At 47.5% G+C, this 23,002-nt stretch overlaps 8 protein-coding genes across 8 annotated transcripts; 4 read left to right on the top strand and 4 right to left on the bottom strand.

Moving 5' to 3' along the window:
• Positions 1-753: 753 nt before the first annotated feature.
• On the bottom strand, positions 754-3,025 carry F5147DRAFT_229572 (major facilitator superfamily domain-containing protein). Its single transcript, XM_041428722.1, has 7 exons — positions 2,941-3,025; positions 2,621-2,878; positions 2,277-2,563; positions 2,077-2,211; positions 1,859-2,018; positions 1,269-1,806; positions 754-1,219 (listed from the first exon to the last, which is right to left on the bottom strand). The coding sequence occupies exons 2-7, from the start codon at positions 2,777-2,779 to the stop codon at positions 963-965; spliced, it is 1,536 nt and encodes a 511-aa protein (XP_041291663.1). The 5' UTR covers positions 2,780-2,878; positions 2,941-3,025; the 3' UTR covers positions 754-962.
• Positions 3,026-3,959: 934 nt separating this feature from the next.
• F5147DRAFT_700840 (uncharacterized protein) lies at positions 3,960-6,155 on the bottom strand. Its single transcript, XM_041437705.1, is given in 6 exon segments — positions 3,960-4,011; positions 4,022-4,893; positions 4,948-5,197; positions 5,250-5,674; positions 5,725-5,847; positions 5,903-6,155. The coding sequence occupies 4 exon segments, from the start codon at positions 5,830-5,832 to the stop codon at positions 4,060-4,062; spliced, it is 1,617 nt and encodes a 538-aa protein (XP_041291662.1). The 5' UTR covers positions 5,833-5,847; positions 5,903-6,155; the 3' UTR covers positions 3,960-4,011; positions 4,022-4,059.
• A 1,502-nt stretch (positions 6,156-7,657) lies between these two features.
• On the top strand, positions 7,658-8,165 carry F5147DRAFT_637578 (uncharacterized protein; the record flags this gene model as incomplete). The annotated part of the gene is made up of 3 exons (XM_041432949.1): positions 7,658-7,666; positions 7,722-7,950; positions 8,005-8,165. Exons 2-3 carry the CDS (start codon positions 7,914-7,916, stop codon positions 8,163-8,165), a joined length of 198 nt encoding a protein of 65 aa, XP_041291661.1. The 5' UTR covers positions 7,658-7,666; positions 7,722-7,913.
• A 277-nt stretch (positions 8,166-8,442) lies between these two features.
• F5147DRAFT_700835 (uncharacterized protein) lies at positions 8,443-9,529 on the top strand. The gene is made up of 2 exons (XM_041437704.1): positions 8,443-8,923; positions 8,973-9,529. The coding sequence occupies exons 1-2, from the start codon at positions 8,455-8,457 to the stop codon at positions 9,419-9,421; spliced, it is 918 nt and encodes a 305-aa protein (XP_041291660.1). The 5' UTR covers positions 8,443-8,454; the 3' UTR covers positions 9,422-9,529.
• Positions 9,530-9,849: 320 nt separating this feature from the next.
• On the top strand, positions 9,850-12,703 carry F5147DRAFT_700832 (MFS general substrate transporter). Its single transcript, XM_041437703.1, has 12 exons — positions 9,850-9,994; positions 10,041-10,079; positions 10,164-10,180; positions 10,229-10,283; positions 10,333-10,547; positions 10,598-10,819; positions 10,873-11,569; positions 11,623-11,756; positions 11,814-11,966; positions 12,022-12,044; positions 12,096-12,167; positions 12,232-12,703. The coding sequence occupies exons 1-12, from the start codon at positions 9,883-9,885 to the stop codon at positions 12,395-12,397; spliced, it is 1,905 nt and encodes a 634-aa protein (XP_041291659.1). The 5' UTR covers positions 9,850-9,882; the 3' UTR covers positions 12,398-12,703.
• A 19-nt stretch (positions 12,704-12,722) lies between these two features.
• On the bottom strand, positions 12,723-14,235 carry F5147DRAFT_229527 (uncharacterized protein). The gene is made up of 7 exons (XM_041428721.1): positions 14,014-14,235; positions 13,827-13,955; positions 13,730-13,771; positions 13,639-13,681; positions 13,398-13,591; positions 13,140-13,336; positions 12,723-13,090 (listed from the first exon to the last, which is right to left on the bottom strand). The coding sequence occupies exons 1-7, from the start codon at positions 14,039-14,041 to the stop codon at positions 12,890-12,892; spliced, it is 834 nt and encodes a 277-aa protein (XP_041291658.1). The 5' UTR covers positions 14,042-14,235; the 3' UTR covers positions 12,723-12,889.
• Positions 14,236-18,096: 3,861 nt separating this feature from the next.
• Positions 18,097-19,330, top strand: F5147DRAFT_229438 (eukaryotic rRNA processing). Its single transcript, XM_041428719.1, has 4 exons — positions 18,097-18,391; positions 18,449-18,579; positions 18,632-18,921; positions 18,971-19,330. Exons 1-4 carry the CDS (start codon positions 18,161-18,163, stop codon positions 19,297-19,299), a joined length of 981 nt encoding a protein of 326 aa, XP_041291657.1. The 5' UTR covers positions 18,097-18,160; the 3' UTR covers positions 19,300-19,330.
• F5147DRAFT_229441 (CHAT domain-containing protein) lies at positions 19,331-22,963 on the bottom strand. The gene is made up of 2 exons (XM_041428720.1): positions 22,719-22,963; positions 19,331-22,667 (listed from the first exon to the last, which is right to left on the bottom strand). Exons 1-2 carry the CDS (start codon positions 22,743-22,745, stop codon positions 19,362-19,364), a joined length of 3,333 nt encoding a protein of 1,110 aa, XP_041291656.1. The 5' UTR covers positions 22,746-22,963; the 3' UTR covers positions 19,331-19,361.
• Between the last annotated feature and the right edge of the window lie 39 nt (positions 22,964-23,002).

Here is a 23,002-nt window from a genome sequence, read left to right as displayed (position 1 = left end):
TCCAGATGTGTGGATATTCAATGGTACAGGCATTTGGACAGATAAAGGACATGGACAGGGGGTCTGGAGGTCTGGATGAGGTGTGGGAACATTGTCAGATGTAGGTCCAGAATATGGGATATGACATTCCCTTTACCCCTACTTACAGTACAGTAGCCCAGCCCTCAACCCTTTCCACTAGTATAAGTAGTCAGTCATCTTATACTAGATTTTCTAACTTGAATCTACTCAATCTTCCCTCGAAACTACTTCCTTCAAGAGCCTCTCACTGCAGGCATTTTCTCATTTTCCTCCACCAAACATTCAAAAAACATTGATTGAGAAGATAGAAATTTGCCCTCATTTTTCCTGTCAAAACATTGAAAAAAAGTAATTCATGTTTCAATAATGTTCTGTGTGGACATAATGTAAAAATTGGTCATGTTCCTTCAAGGATAATGCTGTATTTTACATGTATTGTCTTTGAAATAACAGCTAAAAATAATGTACCCTCCTTCCAGTACTTGACAAACAATTTTATGAACTTTTGAGGCTACTGATGAGAAACTCAAAACACATCACCTCATAACTTAAAGTGGCTGTACATTAAGGTTTTTTAGCTTATGTAAAAGTTGAGCTGTGTGTTCAGGATTTCCCTTTTGCACACCTCTTGACTTGGAGCTTTACATTCCTGCATACATGCAGGTTACACACAAAAATATACTATATGTGACAGACTCTGAGTAAGAAGGTTCATCCTTCGAGATCATGGTCTGGTACTACATCAGCTAAAATGTGATGTGCAATGTAGCCCTACAGAGGCTACAGAGTGTGTACTATAGCTTCGTTGCAACCTCCCTCCCCCCCCCTCAACATAGCACTATATACTCAATTCCACTGTACTTTAGGAGAGCTGTCGATATCCTACATAACCTTGCTGTAATGATGTTGAGCCATGCTGTTTTCAGCCATTCGCAATAATATCATTGATGATCTTCCCATACACTAAGACCACGGGGAAGCAATAGAGCAGTACCTACTGCGAGAAATGCCATGGCGATCAAGAAGTAGTATATCAACCACGCATCGTGCCCTTCCTGCATTGAATAAGAGAAGACCGAAGCTGCAGACGCCGGGCCAATGATCCTCGCTACTGAGGCAGCCATCTGCGCGATTCCATTGGTTGCTCCGAGCGAGGCACGATTGGGAGCGGCGGCTCTGATAAACAATGCTATGCAAGCTACGACTTCTCAGTAAAGTAAGACATCGGAAGTGCTGAATTGACATACGGTAGCACATGTTCAAGCTCATCGTCAGCATAAGCTGAACGGCAACACACAGCCACACCGCCACACCTATCCCATGGGCTCGGGCCAGAGTGTTGATCACTGGAAATAAAATGACGGTGGGTATGCCGGAGGTGACGCCGGTGATATGGATAGCTCTTGCACCGAAGTGATCATGCAGACGAGCATAGAAAAGTAACTGAGATATGCCATGTGCAACGCCTTGCGCTGCAAGTAAAGCGCCAATGCGAGGAGGGTCAAGGGAAAGACCACCAAGTTCAATCGGTGTCGCATAGAAAACAGGTAAGACTAAACTAAATGCCATGTGAAATAGGCCTGTGGTGGCATAACTTGCTGTTACGATCGAAACTTTCGAGGTCAATAAGGCACGCAGCGGAAGCGACTTTGATTGGACTTCTCCGGGATTCGCTTCCCCAGGATCAACTATAAGATTGCTCAATGGCTGGCGAGACTTAGAGCATGACTGTCCGAAGAATCCTCCTGTAATTAGCTCCCAAAGTGGTGCCTTGGTAGAAACGCTCTTGTAACCACACTTAGCGTGATCCAGAGATCGGTTTTCACATCGTGCTCACCTCTTGAAGACGCCAATACGTGACTAGCCAAGCTATTAATGCAAACAGTGCCGAAATAGAGCATGGCAGGAGATATGGGTAGGTTTTCAGGAGTTCTGATCGCCCAAAGATGCCAGGGAATCTGTCTGCTGGTCGGGAGAGCGAGCCGCCAATGAGTGGTCTAGATGTCGTGAACTTCAGTGAGAGAGAAAATGCAATACGTATCGATGTATGCCTACCCAATTGTGTTTGCGATCATCCACGGAATTGGTACATAACTGTATGCCTCGGGCATATTGGTCATGTCAGTGATGTCCATCACCATGATCTTGAGGATAGCATTGCTCGCATCAAATGCTCCGCAGACAACACGACTGGTCAAGAATATCAGTAATCGATGGTCACAAGTACAATTTTATATTTGATTGCACACACTGACCTAACCACGAGATCAAGGAAAGTCTTCGACAGCCCAAACGAAAACATCGAAACAGAAATTGCTAATAGAGCTATCAGTAATACAGGTTTCCGCCCAACGTGGTCGGACAGTTGACTCCAATGAAAAATAGTCAGTGCATGAGCTGCATAGTATGATGATTGCTGGGATAATATCAGGAACGAATGAAGGGGAAGGGGAAGGAACAATGAAGACATGCTTACAAGGATGCCGGCATAGCGACCGACTTGGGACTCGTCTCCGTGAGTCACTCCAATGTCTCTAACGAGCTTGATAAAGTTCCGGTGGTGGTCAGATATGAGTCTAAACAAAGGGAATATACTCACTTGGGGAATAAACGGAGCAAGGGTCTGTGAAGAAAGAGGATCTAACATTTCCAAGAATAGTATAACCGAAAATTGTTTCCAGGGTAGAGGCGTCCTAGTCATTGGCTGTTCTGGTCGTTGCAGAAGAGGCGTCTCCTCGTCATCCTGCCGTGCAATCATGGTGGTACGAAGGAATGACTCGGATGGAAGATGCAGTTCAACATGAGCATTTAAAGAGGCGGTGGATCTGATTGATAAGTCTCAGCAACCTGCTTTTGACTTGGAATGATTAAAAGATGATTCAACACGTCACCTCCTGTTAAGCTATATTTAGCACCCACCTGAACTGTTGCCTAATTGTCATATTTATGGCTGGCTAACGCGCATCAGGCGCACAGTGCACTGGATGTGATGAAAGTCCTGTTTCATTAGCTCAATACGTCCAGCTACGGATGGTCACTGCAATATTATTATTAACTGTATCCATGCCTATATATCGCACATGTACCTATTTATCATCCGCAGGCGATCAATGTGACCAAAAGGTGCGATGACTTTCGGCGGGTTGCTGCTAGCCTCTCGTCGATAAAGAGTACGGCAGTCTTCATTTGAACAACTTGAATTTGAAGGTCAAAGTTACTGACAGTGTTAGGCTCGGAAAAGCAAGTACCTCCGTTCAATTTGCCTCGTGTACTCAGGTAGTAGTGCCTCAGCTACTCCACAGATACTCGCCCGGTGTAAACTAGACTGGTGACCAGCCTGTATATGAGGTAAACCGTCGATAGACAGTCTAGGTGTAAACGTGCTTCGGGAGGAGAGCTGAACGTGTCATGAAATGTCCGTTGATGTTGCGCAAATTGCCGATTCAATTTCAATGATGGATTTACATAATTCCCTCTTTTTCAAAGTCAACTGCTCGCCGTCGCATTTGATTTCCATATACTTACCCGGTGACTCAGTAATACAGCGTCGTCGTCTTCCTCCGTGGTTCCTGCCAGTTTTAGTCGGCATCGTTGCCTTACCGTTGGCACTACTTGGGATATTGAATTGCCAGCTACGACTTTCAGATATAATAGCAGTGGCTCCTATGTGCGTACATTAAGCATGAGACTGAATTTATGCATCACGAAGGTCTTTTTGAAATTATGAGCCACCCAGGCTTACGAACTCTCCAGTCATAGGCGGCTGATGCATACTGCAGCGAACACTCAATAGCACACATCAGCCACCCAAATCTAATACCAAGGTAACAGTTGGATCCTAATCACTGCGCTCGTGCTGAAGAATATCTCCGTAAGGTTGTTATCAGCATAGACGTTGAATAATAATAATCAAATGAAAGTCAATCGCGCTCGATAGGCCTAGCAACAGAAAGCACGTTAACACTCAAGTACGCAACGCGCAAATAAGACGCAGAATGAATTGAAAGGCTCAAATAACATGAAGCTTGAGATAAATAACTACTCGAAATTGAGTATCTCGATGCTCTTGCTCACAGGTTCATTCTGGACAATATACGGGTCATCCGGTATCCTGGGGCTCTTAAGTCTGCCCACGAAATCGAAGGATAGCACCATCACCTTGTTTCCTTCTGCTATTAAATCGACTCCAATGAACTTCTCTTCAGTGATAGTCTCGATATACGGAAGTCCAGACCCAAGTGGCTCGAGGAACATATCCGGACATGAATCCAATAAGTTGCCCTCGATGAGTCGTTGATTCCATCTAATGCCATTCCCAGCCTTGAAGTCCGCTACTCGATGAGGGTTGAAATCGCGGATACACAGTGCTCGCGGCAAAGGATGCCTTATCTGGGAGCCGACAAAAGATACAGCCCGTAAACCAAAGACGACATTTTTGCAAGTATCAAGCAAGTCTCCTCTGAAGGATCGGGTATATTTTAGCCCCCATTCAGACCAAGGCAAATTAGGGGAACTGTCGCTTGCTTTTCCATATTGGCGCGTGTAGGTCGACTGGAGTTCCAACAGGGTGTTGCGCTCGACATACAGTGCGACACAACTTGAAGGGACGCTATCGCGGTCCCCAAGAATCTTCATGTTGATATTGATGATATGATCATGCATGCGGGAATGGGACGAGATGGAGTCCTTGATACGGATTTCTTCATATCTACAGGATGTCGGCAAGGCAGGGAGCGAGAATTTGGCAGTAAGATGAAGAGCATTGGGGAAATCAACGAGGGAATATAACAGTAGTTCCTCGCTGTTGACGACGAGAATTGTTTCGTTTGTTAGAAAAGTGAAATGCAGAATTTCATGAGCCGGCTTGAGGCACTACAAGTCCAGGTAAGTCACGAGTCACAACACTGAATCAGGAGGTTCACTGACCAGAGAAACGTCCTTTGACTTCCAGTTCCAAATTTGCAAAATTTCGACCAGGTCACCATCTTCGTTGAGAACCTCACTGAACAAAATGCCACAATAATTCCCGAAAATGGAGAATGACACAGTGGATGGGTCCAATGATTCGAAGTCGACCTCTTCGTCGATGGTTTTTACCACAGCGGATCCAGCTTCAGGATGGACTTCATCAGGCTCTGAAAGCGACCTGAAAATAAGATCACAGGCGTGACTTTCCCTTTATTTACGTTGATTGAGTCACTAAGATGCAACTTGAAGGAACTACTGACCCTGGGGATGCTTTGACAAGGCAAATCAAAAGGTCTTGTATGGGTGAAAAATCGCACAGTGGGAATTCGCCATCGAAGTGGTAGTCCCATTCACGTAAGCTTGTGCTATTGGAATGATCAGGGTCTGTCACTTGCGGCTGCAAAAACCTTAGTCGATTTTCATCCTGCACATCGAGTGCCAGAATACCGCCAGACCACATGAACACGTCATGGGTGATATACGTATACGGTATAGAGACGGGATTACTTTTGAAATATTCGGCTTTCTGCCATGCAAATTCGCTTTGTCGAAGTGATTCGCGAAGCGATGCGACGGTGTGATCTGGTCCAGGTGAAGGGACTGGAATGGAGTTGAAATACTTGAGGTCAATCGGATATAACAACTCCGAGGAAGAGTCAATCATGTGTCGAATATTGTGGCATACCTGGAGAGAGACCGAGTTAATAATTTGGAAATAGAAAAGTTTGTCCTTACTTGATGTGCTCGCGCCAGTTCGTAGCCATCCAGATGGCTGAATATGTATACGAGGATTTCGACGGGCAGATCTAACAGTTCTAGGGTGGCATGACGAACTTGGTTCATGACTGATGGGTACCGCTAGTGACTCGGAGGTGAGATTCATTTGCAAGATTTAGAAGATATCAGCACGAACCTTGCTAGCCTGCAACTTTCAGAGAGAAATGATGATGATGCGGAGTTAAGAATGTAGGTGGGCAATGATGCGACGACAACTACGAAAGATTTAATGTGGCAGCCACAAAATTCGAGCGAGGCTCCATTTTATGCACTGCGACATGGCCATCGCTGGTCAATGTGTCGGGTAGCCGTCATTGTCGATCGGTTTCGTACAATCGGAAGTGGTCAAAACTACAGGTGCCAATAACACGTGAGCAAGATAGTACATGTGCGTGAGGACAATAGGAACTGACTGGTTCCCAGTGAATTCATAATTAAGCTCCAGGAAGCCTTATCACGTAGTGATACAGAATATACAGCTGTTCAAAGTAAGCGATCAACGTCGATTGCTCAAGCGCGTGTAGTGCAACGCAACTGCAATTCCTTGGCCTCAGCTATGACCATGCATTGTGCATCTACGTCTTCCAATTCCTGGCCAGAGTCCTTTGCAATTTCAAAAGGGTCCAACAGCCAAAAAAAAAAGATCGGCCAGTCCAATTGTTGTTGGTGCACAAACCAGGGATAGGTGACCTTGTTATGGTCTCAGCCGTGGAATGGCCGCATGTTTATACATTGTGCGCCAATCCCCGACTCGGCCGACAAACACTGTTACTCAGTACTCAGTGAGTATTGGCTTCCCTTTCTTTGTTGACACCGTACTCGGCGGGCTTCCGATTTTAACAATACTACTCGAATCCTGGCCTCAGGTACAGCTACTCCACAGATACTCGCCCGGTGTAAACTAGACTGGTGACCAGCCTGTATATGAGGTAAACCGTCGATAGACAGTCTAGGTGTAAACGTGCTTCGGGAGGAGAGTTGAACGTGTAATGAAATCATAAATGTCCGTACGTTGATGTTGCGCAAGTTGCCGGTTCAATCAATTAATTTCAATGATGGATTTATATAATTCCCTCTTTTTCAAAGTCAACTGCTCGCTGTCGCATTTGATTTCTATATGCTTACCCGGTGACTCAGTAATACAGCGTCCTCGTCTCCCTCCGCGGCTCCTGCCAGTTTTGGTCGGCGTCGTTGCCTTACCGTTGGCACTACTGGGGATATTGAATTGCCAAAAGGTGCGCTGGATGTTGGCTATATTTACTCACTTCGAATACAGCGCTGGCGTCAAGCTGTCATGGATTTTCCGGATTTAAAATCCGCCTCAAGGACCTAGTGGCAAGAACTGCTCAGGGAATGGGTGACACCAACTTAACGTCACTCACATCTGGAATTCTTCTTGAACTTCATGCGATGTCATGCGCACTCCCCGTTCCAGAATCGCTACTGAGAATCCCTCGTGTAATTATAGTCCAACTCGTATGTATCTTTTTTCAATGATACCGTGACAAGAACTGTTGTGCGTGTGTCAAGCTTAAGCCTCGTCCCCGCTGTGCTACAAAGCCTCAGGCCTCATTCATGTCGTACTAATCATCCCTGTGTTAAACCCCATCCATGCTTCCGTCAGTAGCGCGTCGAGCTTAGTCTCGTGGTTCAACCTGACCCACCTCCAGTCAAATATCATAATCTCTTCGCACAAATACTTACCTGTCGCACTTGTAAGCTTGTTTCTCACTAATGGGTACTGCGCTGACATGTTTTACTCGTCCAGGTCGGCGTTTCTGCAGCTCCTAAGTGGTCCCTATGGAATAAGCAACCTTGACTATCAATCGTTCCTCGACTTCTTGATGGACGAGTGCCAAGCCTATAAGAAAATACCAGACGATAGATTCAGCATAGATGCGTGCGTTTGTCTTGCTTGAATAATGCTACCTGTCAATTGCTGACGATGTGCTCAGTCTTGAAGGAGTGGACATCGGTGAGGTGGCTGCCACATAAGCCATGTTCTTCAAAGTATTCGATCCAATCGAATTCAGAATCAGCAGCAAAGACGCTGGTTGATGACAATTAGAGCGCGAAAGCTCCCCGAGCTGTCGTTTATGGCCATGTTGGACTCTAGGATTGATCATCAATGAAAGAAAAGCACTTATATGGCCAGTGTAGCCCGGGATGCCTTGATGATTTCCGGTGAGGTTGGTGATACTTGTCTTGCATCTCGCAGGCTCATCTCTAGTTTACCAGATGAAACCGAGGCTCGCGGTTCGTTGTCATTCCCTCCTGTAATGATTGTCGAACATAAATCATACCAGTGGTGCCAACTGGACCTACCCGGACCTTCCATCTCCACCGATACCGTTTGCAGCGTTAGTTTTTCGTATTTCTATTTGTCTATTCAGGTCTAGGAGTGCAAAGTGGCGCTTATGGGGGCAAATGAATCATAGGCAAGATTTCATTTTCACAGTATATCTGAAGATCAAATGTTAAAGTACCTTAATATACTAGATTTATGGATCAGCTGGCGTACAGTCAAGCCGAGATTCTTGCACCAGATGGGTCAATGCAAACCTTTCAATGGGCCTCTGCTGATGACTTTGAGACCACAATATGCTGTTTTCAAACTCCGCTACGACTTTCAGATATAATAGCAGTGGCTCCTATTGTGCGTACATTCAAGTTTCAACTCCAAACTGCATGGACTGGTTCAAACAACACTGTCAGCAACGTGCTCCCCGGCACCCAGAGGTTCTGCCAGGTGCTCCTCCTGAGTGGGCACCTGCAGTAGAACGATCATCCACTTACGGTCTTCAGAACGAAGCCTCAGATGAAAGTTACGAAACAGCCCTCGAGTTCTGTAAAAGACATCCTGTTGAATCGTCAGCAATTCTACCCTCCCGAACCATCGCGGACATCGACAGCAATGGATGCTTAGAATGGGGAATGCAAGCTCACGACTCTTCCTCTGTCGCCGTAGTCCATAACTCAGTCGGGAAGGGCAGACTCTCGCAGATACGCTCTAGAGTGGGCTGCCCAGATACATGTCTCCTCAGCAACCTGCCAATCGTCGCTGGTCAATATCACTTTCCAATGGATGGTGGAGTATACTTTGAGATCACTGTAAACAAAATGACAGACCCATCCAAAGGTGGCGTAATCGCAATTGGTATGCATATTTTCGCTCCTTTCGCCTCACCTCATTTTTTGTCGGTCAGGAACTGCTTGCAGACCGTACCCATCATGGAGGCTCCCAGGCTGGAATCGATTGAGCGCAGGCCTTCACCTCGACGACTTCCACAAATTCTTTGAGGACCCAGATGGCGGGCGTCCTTGCTTCCCACTGGGCTTCCCACCCATTACGTCTGTCGTTGGCCATACAATCGGTTGCGCATATTCTTTTCATACAGGTACAATGTTCTTCACGATCGACGGTCAACGCTTGCCAGATGCGTTTACCGGTATATATTTGCAGAACCGCAGCGGGATTGATGTGTATGCTGCTGTGGGTGTGTCTGGGGAGTGTGACGTCTCAGTAAATTTTGGTGGTTCATCTTTCAAGTGGCTGGAAGGAAATGAGTGGAGATGGAGGGTGGATAGGCAGGTGAGGAAGCTCGGAGATGATGTTGGAGATCAAGAAGAACTACCGGCGTACAGTGCACGTTAGTACATTTCTCGGACTGTCGGGCCACTATCTAAACCTGCAGATGGATAAAACGGACTGCTATTAAACGTAGTTACAGCCTTGATGAAACATTGTCGATTGCGGTCAGAACTTGAAACGTCAGTTCGAAACGAAATCAAGTTTCAAATGTGGCACAACATATAAGTACTAGTGCAAAGTGCACTCTTCTACTTGCTTTAGGAGTCCTTCATACTTCCTTATCGTCATCAACGAGTCCCGCTCATCCGGCAAGCTTCCATCAAGTTTCATCCATCCAGAGTCTAAGTGCAGTGCACACGGGCCTTTTACTATCAAATATAGCAACACATCTTCGCGATCTGCCAGGCTGCAACCTTGCTGGCGTCTTACTCGCGTAATCAACCCTAAATATATAAGCGGTCGCACCCCTGCAGCCAAAAATGGCCTCTGCCACCTACCGCGTATCAGATTTCTGGGCGGACAGGATGACCTATTTTGAGGACACGGAACAGGGTATGGATGACGTCGAGGTGGATTTGGATGCCGAGTATGATAAACGGACGCCGTTGGACAAAACCATTGATAGGATTGGGATGGGTGCGTCGCGTCCTCGCATTTCTGATATGGCACTAACATCGAGCAGGGAGCTATCAATGGACGTTGCTGTCATTATGCGGATTCGGTGAGCACCATGCTACAATTTCTCGCCAGCGGCCATTCAACGATATTTTTGTCAATCATAACTAACTATGATATACTCTATCAGGATGGATGGCAGATAATGTGAGTAGTTCGCGAAAACATTCCCCACTTCTCTGACATGTCGCTCAGATGTGGATTCAAGCCGTTGCAATAATTCTTCCTAGAGTACAACAACACTATTCAGGTAAATTCCCTTCATGCCCACAGTGGGTTATCATATAACCCCCGCCTAGTTCCTGACAACTACATCGGGACTCTTTCATCGTCCATGTTCGCCGGCATGATGTTCGGTGCTGTGGGCTGGGGAACCTGCTCTGACCTCCTGGGACGCAGTGCTGCATTTAACGCAACGCTCTTTTTCACTGCCTTATTCGGTATCCTCTCATCGTTTGCATGGTCGTTTTGGTCATTATGTGTTCTCCTATTCTTTCTTGGTAGCGCCGTTGGTGTACGTTAATCTCCGCCTTGTTGACCTATTCTTATCGGGCATCAATTTAGGGTTCAATGCCAACTGACGGCACACTTCTTCTCGAGCATATGCCTAATGGGAAACAATATCTCGTCACGGCTCTTTCCGTCTTTTTCTCCCTTGGCTCCGTTCTATCTGCGGGCGTTGCGTTAATAGTCATCCCTTCCCGCTCATGCCCCCCTAACGAGCCCTGCGATGTCGCTACTCAGAACACAGGCTGGAAATTCATGCTCGTATCCCTTGGTACCATCGTATGTTCACCCCTCAGATGATTTATAACTGTCTCCGACCTTGATCATTACAGACACTTTCGATGTTCCTCGCACGCATGGTCTTCTTCCGATTACACGAGTCTCCGCGGTACCTTGTACACGCCGGTCGTCACCAAGAAGCACTAGAAAGTCTCCAGCTCATTTCTAGGTTCAATGGCTCCGAGCTACCGATAGAGCTAGAAGATGTGGATGACAGGCCTCCACCTACCTCTGAAGCACACGCATCTGCAGGGGAGCGTGTACCATTCCTCCCTAACTCCAACTCCCAAGATCTTCGCGCAAATAACGAGACGTTGTTCGATACAGGTGCGGATGGCAGTAGCACTCCGAGCGATCAGAATGGAACAAAAGTCTACCAGTCGATGGCCGAAGCTACTCATGATGCATTAGATGGACATTCGTTCATAACTCCCGTTGGTGAGGTGCCTCCGCATGGACAAAGCCTTGCGCGGGGGCATCGCTCTCGCTCTTCGTCTCGAGACTCGGAGTCGGAGTCAAAAGTCCTTTTCTCCATCCCCGAAGCGCGCTCGCGGCCTCGCCAAGGAACTATACGCCCACGGCCGTCATCCGTGATTTCTTTTGAGATGAAGCAGCGTGTTGGGAGCGTGTTGCCTAGATGGGTGCGTCGGCCGCTGCTTGCATGGCTAGACCGTGTCGGCATGGTCTTGGCCCCCGAGTGGTTCCGGACGACGGTGCTCATGTGGGGCGTGTGGTTCTTTATGTCATTAGGTGGGTTTTCTATTCATCATCTGGAGCATCAGTATTTCATGTGGACTACCTAGCGTACACGATGTTTAATGTCTACCTCCCCAAGCTGCTCGAAACTGGGTCGAGTGATGATACTTCGACCAAGTCTCTAGAGCATAGCTTGTGGGATGTTTTAATATTTACTATGGGAGGATGTCCTGGTGCTATCGTATGTTTTCCATTGCTTTGTTTACATGGTATGTTAACGCTTGACGGTTGACTGCAGCTCGGAGCCTATATGGTTGAAAGTCCTCTTGGCCGACGGGGCTCGCTGGCTGCAACCACATTCGTCACGGCGTTCTTTTGTGTTGTGTTCGTGCTCGTCAGAAGCGCGCTTTTGGTGCGCGTGAGTTCGGTGGGGATCAGTCTTAGTGCGACGGTGGGTGGCTCTCCTCGAAATATGTCTGTTCCTTGTTCTTACAGAGCCGATGCAGACCATGTATGCTGTACTGTATGGGTACGTTCCAGTAGTTTCTTGATATGAGTGCATAGTACTAATGCTTCCTAGTTGGACACCAGAAATCTTCGGAACCAAGGTCCGGGGAACAGCATGCGGCATTGCATCCGCGCTATCACGAATGTACGTATCGTCGTCTTATTATCCCAAAATAACAACCTAATTAACTTATATGCATCGATCTTAGAGGCGGGATGATCGCCCCTTTGCTCGGCGGTGCACTTCTCGTCTTGAACCGCGGGGTCCCAGTGTGGGCGAGCGTCGTCGTGTATATCATCACTGGCGTCTTTGTGCTGTTCTTGCATGAGTCTGCCGGGAATATTAGGGGTGGAGAGCGGTCGTTCGTGCATTGACGAGAGTCTTTTGTCCTGACAGAAGTGTACAGCACCATTGGATTCATGTATTGCTCGATGATCGCTGTGCTGGATGATATATTGCGCAATGATCCCCGTTCATGTTGTATTTGCATCTTGTGATATCAGATGATCTGTTTTTGGTACAGTGGAGGAAGTGCCTTGACATGCGTTCGCTGTGAGATTGTAATCGCCTGGCAGGGAAACTGAAGAACAAGATACTTGACGACGATGACCCAAAAGCATGTGGTTTTGCAAATCACATGATAAATTTAAATCCCAGTTATTCCACAAGCTTAATACCCGTAGTACAACACATAAAACCTCGTTGTATCCCAAGGTGAATAAAGTACTTGCGCATCATCTTTGGCAACTCTAATCACTGAACGCCATCATCTAAATATTGCTTTCCATTCTTCTGTGCTAGCGCACCCTTTGGTAAAAAGGACATTTGCGTCTTTCATCTTCTGTTTTCCCAGTCAACGCCCGTCGTTAAGTATCTTGAGTAGTCTCCTCATGCACAGGGGGTGATGTTATAGAAATCGCGCTGACGTGGATTTGTGCCGTGATAACGCTCGTAAAGATTATGGGAGATTCAAGTGTTTGGTCCGGGTCAAGTGTTCTCTTCCAGCACACGCGGTATATCAAAGTGACGATCACTAGGAGGTTGCAGACGACGAGACTGAGGGCGGCCTAAGATCTGTCAGATGTTACAAAGGAATGCGAGTAAGTGCGCGCATACCTTGACGTGAGCGATGATGAGCGTCGTTTCTGAGGCAGAGTGGAGGAGCATTACGGAGTGGGGGATTGTAATCGCAGTGATAAGGAGCGATGCGCCGAATGGGGAGAGGATCAATATTTTGTGGTTGCTTGAGAGCCCTGTATTTTTCCAGAACAGCAGGGGCGCAAGAATGAGAGAAACATCCGCGACGACATCCGCTGCAGGAACCCAAGAACTTGAGGTCCATAACAGGTATAGAAAGTAGAAAGAGGAACCAACTAATTAATTGCAAGAGCGCTACTGGCATGGTCTTCTGGCATGTGAAAACGCACGTGCTATCCTTCGATACCAGTACTACAGCCCACATACCCGCGAAGGATACTGTGATGAGATAGGTGATCCATTTCTGGTACTTGTGACCTGAAGGGCTGGCAATTCGGATGATGGAGAAAATCATGCTCATACGCGCAGCCCTGGACTAGTGAGTTCGAAACATAACCAAATGAGCTACGATGCGCACCAGACAACGGAGGTGAAAGCCACAGAGAAGGTCCAGGTAGGGACTGACATAAAGGTAAGGTGAATCTTGGAGCGCGAAGACGAACACTCACAACTTATCGAGGTATGGATCCAGATGCATAGCAGGCAAATAACTGGGGGATACAGTAGTTAGTTACAGAATCATGCAGCATGCAGCAAAATTTCTACCGTCTGAGATCAGTGAAAATGCTGCCCATGCATCCTCCCACCACAAGTGACGCATCCAACCTCTGTAAACAAGCCTAAAAATAGTACAGAGCATGGCAATTATATGAAGTATCGATATATACTTCAGGACTTTTGCAAAGGGTGATAAACAAAAAGATGCAACACCGGCTACATAACTTCCACTCACCTGTTGGTTGGAAAAGGTAGGATGTCATTATCAGATAACGGGAAAGGATGATCTTGACATGCAAATGTTGAAGGCAGCTATATATGTGACGCAGGAAGACCCTTCGTGTGTGTCTTTTATATTATCTGATTATCGGGCGTGATGCTCACGGCATTTCTTGGCAGCGATAAAAACGTGCAGGGCTATGCAGACTAGCTGACTGAGAATCCTACAAATGTATGGTGTCTGTTGGGACGTCATGAGTCACTCTGTGATTACGAAGTACATTATCTCACACGCTAGCACTTGCATAGAAGGATGCACTCGCAGATGGCCTGGCATAAGCGTATATGACCATGTTCAAACCTTGCGCGCGGATCCCCTCCTGTGTGTACAACTTGAAAGGGTCGAGTGACAAGAGCTCCAATCCGAATATGATTCTGTCACGGTAAACTGCTGACACAGCAATGTTTTGCAGCATCGATCACTGGGCCAGTCATCGAGAAAGCGGTCGTAATAATAACCAGGGTAAGGGTTGCTAGCCCTGAGTGAAGCTTGCCGAGTTACGCTGAACTTGCATCACTACGACGAATCAGTGTGGTCATTCGTGAAGACGATGACAAGTGGTACATCATGGCACCACAATTTAATATTGTCAATCAATAGTCGTGCGCTGCGAGAGCTACCGTAGTGTCAAATGAGCAGCTTGCCATTCTGGGGTACATAATTCGCGCGAACAAACGGGACCCTTTCGTTTTGTTGAGTTCTATAAGTGGCCACTGCACTTTGAGAGCTACTTTTGATGGGGGAATCTTATGTCAGGGAGATGTCAAATAATGGGCGCAATAAGAATGGATAATTGTGTACCAGCAGTTGATCATGATTCACGACAGCGAGCTGCGACGATTGTCCCCTGTGAAACTCTGAGACTCTGTAATCCCGAGGAGATCAATAATAATGAGACAAGTTCAACATCGGTACATACCGTGACCGCTCAAGTCATGTGAGATCTGTTTCCGAGGAACCAACTCTAAGGACTGAGTACTGAGAACCGCTGTGCTGATGTCGCTGTCAACAGGTTGGACGCAAGGTCCAAAGTTTGAACGTTTGAAATTGTTGGTTGACGTTAACGGGGATTATCATGGGAAAACAAAGATTATTCACTGATTACATGATATTTCCCCAGGGTCACTGTGCGCCGCTTGACACCTGTTACCTTCCGCTCGGACGACGATGCCACAGTGTCCTGCTACAACATTGTTCAAACACGGGTCTTGAGAGTCTTCTTCAATTCAATAGCTACGCTGATAAGTTCACAATATATGTTGTGTACTTGGGCTCTTCAATCTCCTCTCACCAGGTAGACCATAGTAATAGCGAAGGTAATCCTGTCACATCTCAGCCGCTCTCAGGCTTAGGACACTTGCATTTGCAAACAGGTAATCCCTAGATCTGACTAATCATGTTTAAAAGAAGGATATCAGCCAAGTCATCTTGAATCTTCGCTTGAAGACAAAACACTATTCCTCCGCTCGTACCTCGTTGCATAATAGACTAACAAATTTAGGGATGCGTGCAATTATGTGAAAGGTGCCGGTTCCAGAGTGCCCGGAAGGAACCGGCACCACACGTGCAGCTGAGCGAAAGTATTCGGCTCCTCTCTTCATCGTTTTCTTCTCTGTTCCACACGTCCAACTCGCTCGTATCTACAGTATCCTCGCTCGTTTCTCATATTTTCGCCCATCCGCCACTCCCATTATCGTCGCAATATAATCCTTTTCATGCCACATTAGATTATATCTCGAATACCCGTACATACATACCTATCATCGTATCTAGCCGCCTACCTTAGCGCATATAATGGTCATCCGACAGTCCGCCTGTCGAGTTTGTTTCCCGCCCACCCAGCGGCAATCTCGTCAGCGTCCAAACCGAGCTAACGCTTGGCCCCAGCCCAACCACTGTTGGAATGACCTTTATGCCGTCCGATAGACGAAGCTGGACTTAAATGTCGTTCTCGTTTGCAAGCCAAACACACGCCAAGCATCGCCAAACCTGTCCTAAGCGGGACTTGTACCTAACCCTTACGGCGCGCAGCGCCAACACTTTCAGTCTTAAAGCACATCCTAAACCTCAGCAGTGCTCCTAATCCTCATGGTTCCTAGCAAAGTGTTGGCGCCAGGCGCCGTAAGGGTTAGGTACAAGTCCCAATTAGGACAGGTTTGGCGACGCTTAGCGTGTGTTTGGCTTGCAAACGACAACGACAGTTAGAATTGAGCATCCCTATACCTAGGGGCAATGGAAGATACCGGTGGTGCGTTAACGGTTACTATGTAGCTGAGACGAGCACAAACGAGTCTCGTAAGTGTGTGGGTCCCTCACTTAGCATCGTAACGAGCTGCAACAATGTATTTTTCATCTAGACGCCACAGGGCATTCTGGGCAACACCCCGAATCTGAGCAAACGTATTCTTTGGTTATGGTCCAGAAAGTGATGGCACTGCCATGCCAAAAATGCACGAAACGGATTCAAGAAAAGGTACGGAACCTAACCGACTTTGTCAAATTGTGGAACCTGACCAAGGTGCAAAGTTGGAAAAATTCAGAGTGATCAGGCAGGTGTCTTAGCCGGGACAATCATTCAAGTTGGTGCAATTGATCATGCATCACACGAAGTGACCAACTGACCGAGTATCCAGGGAACAGGTACATTTCACACTGCAGGTTCGCTACCGCGCTACTTCACATGGAAGGAAGCACATATTTTTTTCCGGTCCTCTTGCTGTGACGCTTGTATGGTTTAGACCAACAATATTAATGCTTCTCTGACTCGGAAGCTCCATTCGATATGTACAAGAATACCTGGCCGATGATATCGTCTCGTCAGTTCTGCAACCATTTCAATTACATTCGAAACGAATGACTCACGTCATGCCAGTCTGCGGCACATCCGCACACAAGAGGGGACTGGCCCCTTCAAACTAGGGTTCAAAATTCTCAGAAACACTTGGGCACGCTTCGCCGGCAGGCCGATCAGAATTGTCCATCGGTCCAAATCACGCATTTTCAAGAAGATGAGAGCGACCCTGAGTAATCAGGGCGTGACATACGTTCCTGATGCACCTGATCTAAGTATTTCAGTCTTCTCTGCACAGATGTGTTTGACAGGTACCTGATGGCCGGGGGAGGATCGGAAGGCATATCTCGCCACATTGTTTCATACAGATGAGTACCGCGTTGGTTATATTTCAGATTATTTATCCTAATACGAGGAATCCTGCTCACGAACCGATGCCGAAAAGGTTCAGCAGTCACAAATTGGAATCTGTCACCGGTCGGTGCATCGTCGTGGTATGCAAAGTATGAGGCCAAACAGACGAAATTCCCATCGTCGGTTGAGATGATCCACTTGCGGATACACTCCGCAGGCCACAACAGTGAGGTAAACATTCACAATATCCATGCTAACCTTTATATCATGATTTACCACTTACTAGTTACAATCATCAGCTGAGCACAACGACAGCTTGGTATTCACTACACCCCGTGTCAAAACAGCCCATTATCTGGAGATCCTGCATCGCAAAAAATCGATGAGGTACTAGGCTCTGACTTTGCCCTAGGTCTTCTTATTCGTTTAAAAGAAGACGGCACGCTCGATGATATCCACCTTGTAATCGATTACTTCGCTGCTGCACTATCTCTATGTCCCCTCGAGGAATACGCCAGTGCTCTCCTGTCGCGCTTCGAGTATTGCGGAGATGCAGAGCATGCAATATTTCTGTTATTACACCTTCTCCAGCACTGTCATACTACGAGTGCCACCCAGTCTTTCCGCCTGGCAACAAATCATGACAACTCAAGCATTTTATCCGTCCTATTACTCAGTACCACATCCATTCCCGTATAGCGTTGCATCTTTGTCACTACATTCTTCACAAAATTATGTCCTATGATGTGTCTTATGAACATGTACATCTTTTATTCTGCTCGTGTAAAATATGCTCGCAACTTGGTGAACACTGAACGTTGAACACTGAAAATAGCACACCGCAGACTTGTGAAATTTTACAAGGCGGTAAACCAAATTAGGAAGTCGACTCAGCAATTAAGGTTCGAGGCGGAAACTGACCAGCTCCAGATCCCAGACTTCGAGTCCGCCTCAGACATGCATCCAAACCGACCATATCTTGCACATCCACATTCGGACGAGGGCTCAGCCAGTGACAGTGGAGAGGAGGGGGAGGAGGTTGAATACGAAGAAAATTTTGAAGATGGGAGTGAAGCAGGTTCAGATGGTTCAGAAAATGAAGAAGAGCCAGTGGCACTTGATGATCTCGAAGACGGTCATGTTGATGAAGATGTAGTTCCAGAACAAAAAGTCGAAATCGACAATACCGTATGTGTTCATCCATTGATCAAGTGACATGCGAAACTTAATTACTTTCCATTGCAGGTTGCTCTTCGTCGCATAAGAGAGTCAATCCGACTCGACCCATCATTACCGTGGACAGAAACCCTCGTCATATCGTATCCTCAAGTAATAGAGGTTGATGTAGATGATGACCTCAATCGCGAGCTTGCGTTGTCAGTGCACTTTCCGGTTTGCTTCGTTAACAAAAGCTCATTTTGCATCTAGCTACAAACAAGCACTACATGCCGCCAATACTGCCCGCACGCTTGCTGCCTCTCATTCTCTGCCTTTTACGCGCCCCTCAGATTATTTTGCAGAGATGGTCAAGTCCGACGCGCACATGGAGCGTCTTCGTTCACGGTTACTCGATGAACGTGCCGGGATCAAGAAGTCGGAAGAGAAGAGAAGAGAGAGGGAGGGGAAGAAGTTTGGCAAGCAGGTGCAGATGGAGAAGCTCAAGGAAAGAGAACGTAGCAAGAAGGACATGGAAGAGCGACTTAAAGGGCTCAAAAGAAGTATGTCTGTATTTCTGCTGAGACAATCAACTCACCAATGTCCTCGTAGAACGCAAAGGTGCCTTGGAAAATGCTGAGGCCGATGGCGCGGATGGCGATGCATTTGATATCGCAGTTGAAGATGCCATTGCTGACAGGCCTGCTAAGCATGCCAAAGGCCCTGGTGGGAAGAAAATAACGCGTAATGCACGCGATCAAAAATTCGGCTTTGGTAGTCAAGGCCGGAGGTCAAAACAAAATACCAAAGCCTCTACCGACAATTTTGATTCTGCACCAGGAAAAAGAGGAGGACACGGGTCAAAGGCAGGACGAGGGGGAGCGGGAGGTAGTAAGAGGCCAGGAAAAAGCAAACGTGTTGCCTCTAGGAGTCGTAAATAATACAGCGTATCTGTATCTAGCCTTTCAGTTGGTATGTACGTTTTCCCTGAGCATCTTTCTAGTCATATTCCAATATGGATGAACACAATCCTTTGTTGCAGTGGAACAACGGTTTTATCCACTCTCTTTGCGGCTGTATTTAAAGCCACTGCTGCATGCTCAGAATTTAGTCCGTTTGGTGATCTTTCGAGGAGGGCCTCGTAAAATGCCGAGACCATATTGACCACGACGGCGTCATCCACAGCCCACATAGTTCCAACAACTCCTCTGAAGCCAGCAAACTGCATCCCAGCAGCAAGATGCACAACTTCGTCTGGGGCTTTATTATCTCCAGCAGCGGTGTGGCACGCCGACAAGAATGCAAATTCTGCGGAATCGGATGGTGCGCGAACGATGTCCAAGAGCGCCAGAGGTCCATCGCTCATGGCAAAGCATGACTTGAGAGGGCGAGTCACGTCTTGTTTCCCATGGCAGGCAAGGTGAACCCAAGGGCTTGAATGAATAGCGCGGAGGGACTCCGAACGTGTTGCGCTTTCGCCAGTCATTCGTGTCATAGGCATGACGGGCGGTAAGATGCTTTGAAGCGAATCGAGTTCTTCATCAACCGTCCCGAGTTTTGAAAAACCACCAGTGGGTGCTGCCTGTCCTACTGCCAAGATCCGTGGCGGGGTCTTATCGTTGGAAATGTGACGTGGTTTTTGGCACCGCAGGAGGGCAGAAAGGGTCGGTGTGTATGATGAAATATAGTAATTGGGCAGACCTTTCTCGCCTCTCCGGAACGGCGCTGCCGCATGAAGCGGGATGCTATTGAAACGGCCAGTGGGACACCACCATATCCTTGAACCTTGAGGAAGGTGAAGAGAGGATTCTAGTGTTTTGACTACAGGAAAGACGACAGTGTCCCATGTTTTACGTAGTAACTCAGTAAGCTCCCTTTCTGCGGAGCGTCCTCTGCTGCGATTGGTAGCAAAGTACCTGAACTGTTGAGACAATCGAAGGATATCAGATGTGTTGATGTCGGGTAGGGGGATGTGGATTGGGTCGTGCTCGTGATGGACGATCACTGCATCACAGGAGTATTGACTGGCATTGGTGATGATCACTGGTCCATTCTTTGCGGCTTCCTTAAGCTTAGAAAAGCTCTGTGCGAGAAGAAAGTCGCCAAACCCGTCTACGAGCCGGATCTGATCTACCACACCATCCCATTCCTGGAGGAGACTTCGGTAGTGCTGTAACCCCTCTTCAGTCACAGCACCACACGCTGCGTCTTCAAGAAGGGAGCCCAGCCTTACAAACTCAGAGGCTAGTTGAGAGCCATGTTCACCGGCGCTCTGCAAGTCATCCAGCGGCGTCCGGAAACGCGCGAGGTATGTCCATAAAATACCTCGTCCGTGCTCCAGCATCTCCACGGCGAGTGTGACCAACCCAAGTCTGAGGGCACACGATGCGGCGTCTACAGCCAAAGAGGCTGCGTATTCACGGACTATGCGATGTCGTGATTCAACGGATGGCTTCATCGTGACGTAGCGGTCGAACATGTTCAAAGCAATCTGGTGGGCGTCCAGCGCTGATGGGTGCTTGTATACCTCCGCCTCTTTGATCCATCGTAACGCAACGCGGAATTTTTGCAGCGGGCGTCCGGATACGTGAGTTGATGCAGTTCTGAGGTACCGAAATGCTTCCTCCAAGTGGTTTATGGATTGCGGAGCCTTGGAATAGGCATGAAGGTGGATACAGGAATACTCTTCCCAGATGTCGAGAAGGGAGGGGTGGCCAGGAGTGCACATACCGTGTGCCTCGTCAAGATGTTGGAATGCAGCTTGAAGCATGGCAGGATCACCTTCAAGCTCATATTTAAGACCCTTTGCGTTTGCCAGCATGACGTGAGAGGACAATCTGTATTCATTGCCTCTTTCACGTAGTTCCAATGCAGAAGCACCTAGCTCCAATGCCTGGTCCAGGTCCTTGGCATCATTGCGGTATGTGAAACGCGTCGTAAGAGATGAAGCGAGATTGTGAAGTAGCAACGATCGACGAAACCCTTCTGGGCTGAACTGCAGCGCTTCAGAGTAGTGCTCGATGGCCAGGTCGAGATTACGAGGGTTTCTCTGTTCGCTAAACAGGTTGAAAGCGACGTTGCCAATGTTGTTTAACAAGTCAGCGCGTTCTGGATGTGATGGATGTCGCTGGCGGAGAGCCTCACTGTAGCGGTCTACAGCTGCAACGAGATCATCAGGATCCCCCTGAAACGCAAATCGGGACTGGAGGGCGTTGCCAAGCGAGCATAATGTATCAGAGCGATGGGGATGAGACGGCGGCAATGCATGTAGTGCTTCATAATGATTTTCGATGGATGTTTCCAAGTCAATTATGTCACCGGTGTGTTGAAAACGCTTGCGGAGGGTAGTCGCAAGGTTATCGAGCAATGTGGGGCGATCTGGATGGTTTTGGGGGCAGATATCGAGCGCTTCGTGGAAATAACCTAGGGAGATTTCAAGGTCCACTAGAGACGCTTGGAGTTCATAACGGGTCATTATTGCACTCGCAAGATTACTCAGGGCACGGAGACGTCCTTTATGTCCCGGTGGACATAGTTCAATGACAGAACCATAGGATTTGATGGCTTGCTCCAAGTCATCGGTGCTCCCGAGCTTTTTGAAGCGAAGAAGTAAGCCGTTCGCAACGTTATTGAGCAAGACGGAACGGTTTTGATCTTCGGAGGATATCTTATCGAGAGCTTCTGTAGAGTAGGCAATGGATGATGTGAGATCTGGAGCATCACCTTCCTGTTGGTAGCGAAAGAAATGCGCGAGGGATAGATTACCAAGCACAGAAGGGAGTGCGTTGGAGGCATCGAAGTTGACTACAGATTCGTATAGATGGATAGCTTGGCTGAGGTCTCTGACGTCCCCCCAGTGGGAAAATCGAGTGACCAGTGCATCGGCGAGGGCAACCAGCCATGCTTCGTGTGCAGGATCGGTTTGATTGGAGATGCATGCGTATTGTTCAATTGCGAGATCAATGTCTGACTGGTTTACGTGGAGCTCAAAGCGTTTCATAAGCATTTGAGCATGCTTGACGTGCATGATAGGGACATCAAGACTATCCGGCGTTTGAAGATCAATGGCCACCCTGTGGCAATCGATGGCAACGTCCAAGTCAGCAGTATCACCAACGAGATCGAAACGCCGAGATAGTGCTGTGCCCAACTTCAAAAGTTGGTCGCTTCTGCTGCATTGGGAATCAAGGACATCTTCAGTGAGGGCTGCGTGGTAATGACCAATAGCTAGCTGGAGGGCATGTAGATCACCCTGATCTCTAGACAGGGCATACAGTTCGTCTCCAATGACGGTATAATCACGAGCAGACTGATGAAACATTGTTATCAGTTTCAGGCAGTTTAGATCACATCCACTCACTGTAACATCATCTTCGGTGTTCATCATATCAGAGATGGTCGTCAGCTAACGTCGATGAATGATTCATTCACAGCGGCGGGTCCGGCCGGATTGAGCTCAGGGCAAAGTAATAGTAGCACCATGATGATAGTGTCACTCCTGGAGGATCGGACAAGGTGGATGCAGCATCTGAGTATATTACACATGTCACTTGGATGTTGTATTCTCTTTGTCGTCTATGACGGATCAGTCAAACTATCTTGGAGGAGTCAGTGTCTTGTGGCAAGCTGATTGAGTTGGTATGT

This window comes from Suillus discolor (genome assembly GCF_016758755.1).
Source record: "Suillus discolor strain FC423 chromosome Unknown F5147scaffold_35, whole genome shotgun sequence".
NCBI lineage: Eukaryota > Fungi > Basidiomycota > Agaricomycetes > Boletales > Suillaceae > Suillus > Suillus discolor.
Note: the sequence above shows the minus strand (reverse complement) of the source record. Positions and strands in the feature narration are given on the sequence as shown.